The sequence below is a fragment of the Xenopus laevis genome, chromosome 7L (assembly GCF_017654675.1).
Source record: "Xenopus laevis strain J_2021 chromosome 7L, Xenopus_laevis_v10.1, whole genome shotgun sequence".
Lineage (NCBI taxonomy): Eukaryota > Metazoa > Chordata > Amphibia > Anura > Pipidae > Xenopus > Xenopus laevis.
Window position 1 is genome coordinate 68,233,455 of NC_054383.1, and position 10,720 is coordinate 68,244,174.

Sequence of the window (10,720 nt, forward strand, 5' to 3'; positions counted from 1 at the left end):
TTTTCTTGACACATTCTTAGTATATGAATGTGGCATTCAGTTCAGATCCATTTGTTTTGCCATGTCAGGGCAGCATTCTATTATTTGATCAGGTTCACAGTGAATGAAATTAATACATATTAAGACAAATACAGGTTTTATGAAGACAAATACAAGTTTTAATAAATCATATGACTTACAAGGGCAAAAACATGTTAAATCACTGGGGATGGGTTAAGTTTGTTGGGCACCCAAGTAGCCTAACTGCCCTCCTCCACTTGAAAAATGCAGGACTGAACTTAGAGTGTACAATGTTTAATATGTATCATATTGGTTTGGTACAACTTACATCCTAATTGTGCACTTAATGTTATTTGTTTTGTTTCTAGACCCTACTGGTGAGGAATGGGAGGAAGAGGCAGAGGGCTTTAATTATGCTGTTGATCTTGTTAAGCACATTCGTCATGAATTTGAGGATTACTTTGATATATGTGTTGCCGGTAAGGTTTGATGGTTTCCCCCTCATGACTTGTGTCAAATACCAGCCAAAGAAAATCCTGATAGTAAGGTTTTTTTTTATCTCTCTCTGTAATTAGGATATCCCAGAGGACACCCTGATGCAGAAAGCTATGACCAGGACTTGAAGCACCTTAAGGAGAAAATAGATGCTGGAGCAGATTTTATTATCACTCAGCTTTTCTTTCGATCTGAGACATTCCTTACATTTTTAAAGGATTGTAGAGCTATAGGGATAACGTGTCCTGTCTTGCCTGGAATCTTCCCGATCCAAGTATGTTGTTGATATGAACACACAAGGGTGCCCATTTTATTGTGCCTTAAATATTATTCACCTTAGAAAAAGCATGTAAAGGCAACTTGAGAGCATTGCTGACTTTGAGCCAGCTCTACATATAGGGCTACACGTGCAGCTACCCGTATTCAGCTTTCTTAAGATGCAATCAGTGACTTTACACAGGCTACATGAATATAAGCCACACTAAAATGATTTTATTATAAGTCTTATGAAGACTTATAATTATATTTTACAATTGGGGGCAGGGGTACATTATTCACTATATTATTCCATTTGCATGGATAAAATCTCACTATAGGAAAACAACGAAGACTTGCTGGTGCAGATACTTTTGTAAGATTTGGATTTAGAGTATCCACAATCTACTATTTTAAGGAAATGGCACAAATAGCTATTATGAGGTTTTGTTTTCTCAGCATTTAGTAGCTCCACTCACTGGTAACAAATAGCAAGAAATCATCTCACATTCATGCTGGTACAGTTTCCTGCCATCTCCCTGAACCTGACTGAGGTGTATTTTGCTGGTTCAGCATTGAAGGAGTGGAAAGGAGGACTGGTTTCCTCTCCCATTGTGATAAACAATCAAAGATGTTAAAAATGCACATTTATAGCTAAAGCGCAGATATATAATCAAAATATAATTTTATTGCTTGAAACTTGTATAAATACATATTAAACTATTGGATAGCGTATTAGTTAAATTTGAAATAAACGTGACATGGGAACTTTTTAGTTTATTTCCATTTAAAGCTTACATAAACTATTACAGGTATAGGATCTGTTATTTGTAATGCTTTGGACCTGGGGTTTTCCAGATAAGGCATCTTAATTTAAATCACCACACCATGTCTGCTTAAAAAAATGTATAAACCCAATAAGATGATTTTACCACCAATATTGATTTTTATAGCTTAATTAGCATCCAGTAGAAGGTACTGTTTAAACTGAGAACAAAGGAAATCTTTTTTTTTTTTTTTGTCTTTTAATTTGAATTAATTGCTTAAAATGGACTGTAGAGATGTAATTTGGAGCTTTCTGGATAACATGTTTTCAGATAAGGGATCCCATACTTGTACATTTGTAAACAAGCTTGATTGCCTCATCCTTTCTACTCTGTCATTATGTGGTAAAAATTCGGTAATTTGAAAGGCAGAAACTATTTACCTGATTTAATTTTTTTTTCTTATGTTAATCAGGGATATGGCTCTTTGCGTCAGCTAGTAAAATTATCAAAACTTGAGGTCCCCCAGGAAATTATGGATGTCATAGAACCAATTAAGGATAATGATGCAGCCATTAGAAATTATGGCATTGACTTGGCAGTATCAATGTGTAGGGAGCTGCTGGACAGCGGTCTGGTACACGGACTTCACTTCTATACACTTAACAGAGAGGTAGCCACTATCGATGTCTTGAAGCGCCTTGGGATGTGGAAAGAAGATCCTAGGTGGGTAAAGCAACTCTGCTGTAACAAGGATCTACTCTGGCAACTTTAGTAATACTTTTTTTTTTTTTTTTTTTCTAGTATAGAATAAAGTATGTGTATATGGACAATTTTTGTTCGTAAACACAATGCTTTATGAAGAAATGGTAATAATAATATTGAAACATATAGTTTGTCTAAGATTTTCAGTGGTGCAAACTGCATTGGGTCAGAAGCTCAAATGTAGATTATTTAAATAAGCTGCTATTTTGTTTTGTTTGCAAGTACAATTTCTTAAAATTTTCAGTATTCACAAAATTTTCCTTGGGGCATTTTGATGAAAGTTACTGTACATAGAAGCATACAACATAATCCGTGTGCATCTGATCTTTTAACGTTGTATGATGTTTAAGCTTTTTGTATATATATAACAGATAAACCAGTGTTACACTAACACTGCACTGCAATAAAAGGCAAGGCTTATTTGAAATTAATTGTCATTGTCTGACGATTAACATGGAAGTTAAATTGTTAACTTAAGAGGGCCTTCACCCTAAAACAGTTTTTTTGCATAATTCTAAGCTATTTTTCCATATACATAAACTAAAATGTTCGGTGGCTTAACTTGTACATGTAATGGCTAGTAAAAGCCATATATATTTATCCTTTCATGTTTTGTGGGTTTGACCTTCTAGACTTGAGTCAGCAGCTTATTATATTAGTCCATGTGTTTTGCAAACCAACAGGCCTGACCAACCAATATCGGCTAGATATTGACTGGACAGGTTTGATTTTCCAGTCAGATCAAGGATCGCATCTGCACGTTTGTGTAGTCCTCGATTCAACAACCTGCATAGCGGCAATTATGATCTAATTATAAGCCCAAGGGCCAAATGATTTGATCAGACAGATATTTGCCATGGTGGGCATATTGGTAAAAAAATCCACTCGTTGGCAACCTCTTAATATGTATGGCCAATTATAGACAATAGAGTCACAGTAGATCTCAAATTTTGCCAAGGCTGCTGTTACAATGTCACAAACATTTGCTTTCTAAAATAAGGTCTGTTCTTTTTGGTGTTAGTATTAAAATATTATACAATATCAAACCTATCCATGATGTATCATGCTTGTTGGGGGATTTTAAGAGATCTTGGGGAGGCTAAACAAAGGTTTGTATGATTTTTAGACAGTGTGTGGATTGTCCCGACATTTTTTGTACCATATCGACCAGTCGTTTAATCGATTGGACACGTTAGAAGATTTCTGTCGGCTAACAATATTTCTGCATGTAATGTCTATCTGACAAAATCAGTGGGTGACTGTCACTACTATATGTCTGATATAACTTTCCTACTATTGCCGTTTGTCAATTCATGGCCAGAATATTGTCTGATTTGTTCTCCTTTCTACTTTATTTATCTGAATGGTTAGTTGTAGGTTGAAGATTGCAACAGGCGATCGTTCATTCAACATAAGGACACATTTACATGTCTATGGCCAGCTTTAAGGATAAATCTGCATGTCTATGGCCAGTTTAAGTGTCCGACAAGATTCAGTGTTGACAAAGGTTTGGCACTTGGGATTTTAAAATATCCTGGATACTTCTAGAAGTGAATTCTAGATGGAGAAGGACCTAAGAGTACTTCAGTAGCAGAGAAGGGGCAGCAGGATATTGTCCTGTATGCAAAGTGGTATAGACTCACAAGAGAAAAGGGTATTTCTTACCCTTTACAAAGCACTGGTAATGCCACATCTAAAATATGCTGTGAAGCCTATCTCCAGTACTCCAAAGGTACATTATTGAAATGCAGAAAAAAGAGAGACTAAGCTAACAATGTGTTGAAAGGAGGCTTCACTTTACTTTGCAAAAAGGATTTGTTACATTGAGAACTGTGAGCTTGTGAGTCTCTGAAGTAGTTCTTCTGACAGATACATAACATTTTTGCAAGTAACAATATATTTTAGTTTTAGTGTGTAGTATGCCAGCTGGAGACAGTGGTGTTGATAATATATAATTCCCTTTGTTGTTCACTAGGCGACCTATGCCTTGGGCTATGAGTGCACATCCAAAACGAAGAGTAGAAGACGTCCGTCCAATTTTTTGGGCTAGTAGGCCAAAGAGTTACATACATCGTACACAGGAGTGGGATGAATTTCCAAATGGGCGTTGGTATGTTGACTGACAAGTGGAAGTTTATTGTTCTGTAAATGATACAGGTCTTTTAGTTACATTTTGCTTCTTTGTTTTTAAGGGGCAACTCCTCTTCTCCAGCTTTTGGTGAGTTAAAGGACTATTACCTTTTTTACCTGAAAAGCAAATCTCCACGAGAAGAATTACTGAAAATGTGGGGACAAGAACTCAACAGCGAAGAGAGTGTGTTTGAAGTGTTTACCTATTACATCTCTGGAGAACCTAACCCTAATGGGCACAAAGTAAGATTGTTTATGGATTCTATATGCAGGTACAGAATCTATTATCCGGAATGCTTGGGATCCTTGGCTTTCCAGATAGGGGATCTTCCAGTAATTTGGATCACCTTACGTTAAGTCTGTTAAAAATCATTTAAACATTAAATAAACCCAATAGGATTCATGCAGCTTAGTAAAGATCCAGTACAAAGTACTAATTTTTAAAAAAAGAGAATTATTTGCTTAAAATGGATTATGGGAGATGGCCTTCCCGTAATTTGTAGCTTTTTGGATAACAGGTTTCCGGATAAGGGATCCAATACCTGTGTTTATACAGTAAAAATGCTTTAACTCCTGTATTTTATCATTTCTATTGATACACAATTGTCTGTTATAAATTTGGTAAACACATATTCTAGGACTGTTAATAGTAAAAGTAAGCCATGCACATACTAGGTGTATGTTTGTTTGTGTTGTAAGAACATTTTCCTTGTTTGTTTTGACTGTAGTATTAATCTGCTGCTTTTTCTGTATACAGGTAAACTGTTTACCTTGGAATGATGATCCTCTTGCTCCAGAGACCAATCTACTGAAGAATGAACTGCAGAAAGTTAATAAAAGGGGAATTCTGACTATCAACTCCCAACCAAATGTCAACGGGAAGCCCTCCACAGACCCAATTGTGGGCTGGGGTCCCAGCAGAGGCTATGTCTTTCAAAAGGTATTACCAAGGTTTTCTATTCATGACGGGTTAATTTACCCGTTACAGAATAATTTCAATACATATAAAAACATTTATTTATTTCATTATTTATACCAGGGAAAATATTGAACACTCAACGTTTTTCTAACAAAATATATTTCTAATGGCATAAAAATTGACAAATTTACACCAGATGTCTGTTACAACCCAAGTAATCCACACATAGAAAAAGATCAAAACAAATCCATAAATTAAGTTATGTGAAATAAAGTGGAATGAGACAGGGAATAAGTATTGAACACATGAAGAAAAGGAGGTGCAAAAAGGCATGGAAAGCCAAAAAACCTGCTGAAATCTGTCAGTTTATAGAAAACAATCCTGCCCCTATCAATGCTAATTAATGGCCTATAAAAAGAAAAAGCATGTTGGAAACTTGTTTCAAATTTGCTGCACAACATTTGGACAAGCCAATGAAATTCTGTGAGAATATAGTCTGGTCAGAGGAGACCAAAATTGAACTCTTTGGATGTCATTGCACACACCATGTTTGAAGGAGAAATGGCACTGCACATCACCCCAAAAACACCATACTTAACAGTGAAGTTTGGAGGTGGGAACATCATGGTGTGGGGCTTTTTTCAGCATATGATACTGGCAGACCTCATAATTGAAGGAAGGATGAAAGGAGAAATGTACCGGGACATTCTTGATAAGAATCATCTACCAGGATGCTGAAGATGAAACAAGGGTGGACATTTCAGCAAGACAATGATCCCAAACAAGCAGCCAAGGACACTCAATTTGTTTCAGAGAAAGAAAATAAAGCTACTAGAAAGGTGCAGTCAATCACCCGACAAATTCATGGAAAGAACTGAAGATCAGATATTATAGAAGAGGCCCTGGAACCTTCAAGGTTTGAAGACCGTTTGTGTGGAAGAATGGGCCAAAATCACACCTGAGCAATGCATGCGACTAGTTTCTCCATACAGGAGGCATCTTGAAGCTGTTATTACCAACAAAGGCTTTTCTGCTAAGTATTAAATAAATGTCTGTAAGCATGTTCAATGCTTATTCCCTGTCATTCCACTTTATTACACGTAACTTCATTTATGGACTTATTTGTCTTTGTATGTGTGGATCACTTAGCCCCATTAGAAATATATTTACTGAGAAAACCATTGAATACTTATTTTCCCTGCTGTAAATATTTATAATATTAATAATGGTGTGAAATAAAGCAAATGTTTTGAGGGGGTTCATGTTTAGGAAGCTGCAAAGAAATCAGACCATTCCACATCTGTAAATGTAGAATCTTCAATCTTTAATACTGATCTTTGAAAAGGTATGTGTCTCAGATCCATACAGCAATACTGATTGACTAAAATGAATAAACAACGTCGCTGCCATTTACCTGTGCAAAGCTTAAACAGTACTACCAATTGCCTTAGTGGTTGTAGTGTTGACAAGTTCAAAGGGGAAGTGTTGCTAAAATGAAAATTTGTCTCATAGAAATAAGGAACAGCAAGATTTTGCTATAATACTTGATTCCTGCATGCAGATAAAATGAAGCAACATGGATTTTTAAGGAAGAGTGACTTCATTATTTCAGAAATGGCACAGAATTCTTAATTGAATATATTTACATTTTTCTTTCTAATGTTAATAAGAAGCTTACTGTATATTGAATTGTCATTTTCACCACATTTGCTCTTTAATATTCATATTATCCTAACATTTACCCAGAAATGCTGTATAGTTCCCAATGGGACAGTAACTGATTAGTTTGCTTTTGAATATTCAAAAAGCAACAATTTTACATGTATAGGAACATTCAATTTTCATAATATTTATGTTGCATAATTAAGAATTTTGAAAATATGCGATTTTAAAATTCGCAATAACCCAGTGATTATAAATTCATCATATATTACTTTATATTTTGCTTTTTATTGTATACATATACGTTTGCTGACTAATCACACTTTTTTTTATTCTTAGGCCTATCTTGAATTCTTCACATCCAGTGAAATGGTCTCTGCCCTCATCAAAGTGCTTAAGCGATATGAGCCACGTGTGAACTATCATATAGTCAATGTACATGTAAGTTGAATGGCAGACTTTAAAGCAAATCCCTGGCCTATATTTTGTAGTTTTAGTCTAAAGCCTAGAAAATACAACTGTTCAGTTTAAGTGCACCCACAGCAGTAGGTTATGAATCTCTAATTAGGCTTGTGTAAACTCTAAAGGCAACGTTTATTTTCAAGTGTGATGCCATTGGAGTTAAGGCATCTGGGCTGAGTGCGATATCATTTCCCCACAGTCTGACATATTTTAGTTAAGCTTGTGGATTCTTGATCAACATATGTATGTTATATCTTTCACGTCTGTTCATTATTGTATAAATGGGTGGTGTTTAGTTCCCCTTTTTTTTTGGGATTGTCACTATTGTTAAAAAAAACATGTTCTGCAAGGCTACAGTGTATTGTTATTGCTAGTTTTTATTATTCAACTTTATATAAAGGCCCTCTCCTATTCATATTCCAGTCTCATATTTAAATCTGTGCATGGTTGCTGGGGTAATTTTAACTCTAGCAACAAGATTTCTGAAATTGCAAACTGGAGAGCCGCTGAATAAAAAGCTAAATAACTCAAAAACCGCAAACAATAAAAAATTGAAACTAATTACAAATTGTCTCAGAATATCACTCTCTACATCATAATAAAAGTTAAATTAAAGGTGAACAACCCCTTTAAGTGCAGCTAGTGAGCGCTCATAAAATGCAGCATTTCCATTTACACTGAGTGAAATATTTCTCCCGCATTTTATAGGGTCAAAACATTACCAATGCTGCAGATTTACAACCAAATGCTGTGACGTGGGGAATCTTTCCAGGACGTGAAATTATTCAGCCAACCGTTGTGGATCCAGTTAGCTTTGTGTATTGGAAGGTAAATAAATTGTGTAGATATTAGCCCATGGTATTTGTAGAGATAAGTCACAAACATTACCTGATTCTTATGATGTTATTTAAAGTGATAGACACTAAAAAATGTTCTTTTCAAAATATTAATGTACATTAAAAGTTACCTATAGGTCATGTTGATCGTTTTTCACTGCTTTTGTGAGTAATTGTTACCTGGAGTTTCTAAACCTGACTGTTTTGCCAACCTGACTGTCCCTTCTCAGCCTGTCAGTTAGAGTTTTTATGCTTACGGACTCCTGCTGCACAAATATGGCAGCCCCCTCATAGAGGAACATGGGGGTAAGAAAGGTAATTTAAGAGCATCAGGCAAATACTTTTATGGCAAAATTATAAATAGCATTCAAAGACAATGTTATGATAAATATAAAAAAAATATTTTCTGGTGTCAGTATCTCTTTAATGTTACAGCTGAAGCGACGAGTGCAGATATATTTAGAAGTCATTCCTCAGAACCATATTACCAAGTTATTTTTATTGGTATCAATCTGAGTAATGTTGTTACTGTATATTCTATATATATATATATATATGTGTGTGTATTGATAGGTCTGTATACATACTTATGTCTTTTTGCAAAACACGTGAGATCCAAACCTTTCAAAAATCTTTTTTTACCCGCAGGATGAAGCCTTTGCCCTGTGGATTGAGCAGTGGGCCAAACTGTATGAAGAGGAGTCTCCATCCCGTATGATTATTCAGTATATTCATGACAACTACTACTTGGTAAATCTGGTGGACAATGATTTCCCCCTTGAGAATTGCTTGTGGCAGGTTATAGAGGACACCTTTAAAGAGCATGATAGACCAACTGACCAGTGAGAATAAGCTGTATCCTGCTGATGTGCCTACTACCTCGTGGCTAAAGTGCAATTCAAATGGTTTTGAGATGGACTGTGCCATTTCACCCCCCTTCTGTCCGTAAATTTGAATGCTCCAGTTATGTTTTAAAGGATTCCTCAGGCCTATGACACACAAGGCATTTCTCTGCGGTCAGAAGCCCCAAATGCAACCATGCACTTGTGTGTGGAAAAGTAACATGCTGAATAATACACACTGTGTGCCATAAGCCTTACTGTATAGCACTATACTGTCAAAAATTTAGTATTAATTATAGGAATACTGTCTTCTGAATTGCACAAATATGAACATTAAAAGATTGAACACTTCAGGTAAAACCTCAGTGTAAAAAAATGAGGTCTCCCCTCAGAATCATTTTTATATCTAGTTTGGTCTCCAGAATTAGGAGATCAGCAATTAGTGTCTTTTTAATTAATGCTCTCCAGACGTCCACCTTCTGTTTTGTATGTTTTTAACTTATTTTTAACTAGGACTTTAAAACAGGAAATTCGGATTTTATGTTTTGGCCTTTACGGCAGCAGTGCTTGTTTTGAATAGAAGAGCCTACTGGAGTTTCCTTAACTTGTATTCCATGGACTTTAAAGTATGTAATTATGTGGGCTCTGTTTCACTACCAGAAATATAGACATTCATAAAACTAAGGTTAATTACTCTGAATGAGCAACACTAAAAACTCTGTATTTTTGTATACATATCAATAATGTATAGTACAGATCAATAAATATTTTAATTTTACCTTGAGCCACCATTTTGTGATGTTTTCTGTACTCCTTTACAGAACACACTGGATAGCAGGGAGCAAAACAAAAAGTGGGTCTAACATGCCATTTGCTTGGTTTGTTGTGAGGAAGGTGACTCACGAGCCAGACGAATAGTCTGTAGTACTGTACTTTAAAAAAAAATTTTTGTAACAAAAACCCAAATCATCATGTAAAGTATTAATAGCAGCAGCAGAAAATTATGTGATAATGTGATGCATATCCACATGGTGAACAATTTAGGCACTTTTGGAAAGTTCCAGGAAAAATAAATTGAAACACAATTTGTACAGGTGTGTGCCTATTCTTGGTAACATAAAAAAAATTGTGCGTGTGGGTAGGGGATCCCTTATCCAGGAAGCTCCGAATTATGGAGGCATCACCCATAGACTCCATTTTCTATAAATCAGGGGTGTCCAACCTTTTGGCTTCGCTGGGCCACATTGGAAAAACAAAAATTGTCTGGGGCCCCACATGAAATACACAATCACTTTTGATTTGTAAAAGTAAAGAAAATACAAAAAAGAGAACTACAATACCAGTTGGATAACCAAATGGAGCTATACACTGGAATATGGGACGCCTGGATATTAAATAGATTTATTATTACAAACTGGGCAATGGGCAGAGTCCCCCTCATCCTATATCCTTTGCAACATGACGTTTCCTCGGGAACTGAGAGTTTCAAGCTGGGCCGCATTCATATCCATCCTGGATCAATCGGGCCGCAGGTTGGACACCCCTGATCTGAATAATCCAAATTTTTAAAAATGATTTCTTTTATCTCTG

At 35.8% G+C, this 10,720-nt stretch overlaps 1 protein-coding gene across 1 annotated transcript in view; it reads left to right on the forward strand.

Moving 5' to 3' along the window:
• Positions 1 to 9,914, forward strand: part of mthfr.L (methylenetetrahydrofolate reductase (NAD(P)H) L homeolog) — a 28,841-nt gene extending 18,927 nt beyond the window's left edge. The window contains 9 exon segments of the mRNA NM_001086623.1: positions 369 to 479; positions 576 to 769; positions 1,990 to 2,240; positions 4,255 to 4,389; positions 4,472 to 4,652; positions 5,167 to 5,349; positions 7,330 to 7,431; positions 8,161 to 8,280; positions 8,937 to 9,914. Of these exon segments, the coding sequence (NP_001080092.1) occupies positions 369 to 479; positions 576 to 769; positions 1,990 to 2,240; positions 4,255 to 4,389; positions 4,472 to 4,652; positions 5,167 to 5,349; positions 7,330 to 7,431; positions 8,161 to 8,280; positions 8,937 to 9,134 (1,475 nt within the window). The 3' untranslated portion in view covers positions 9,135 to 9,914.
• The last annotated feature ends 806 nt before the right edge of the window (positions 9,915 to 10,720 follow it).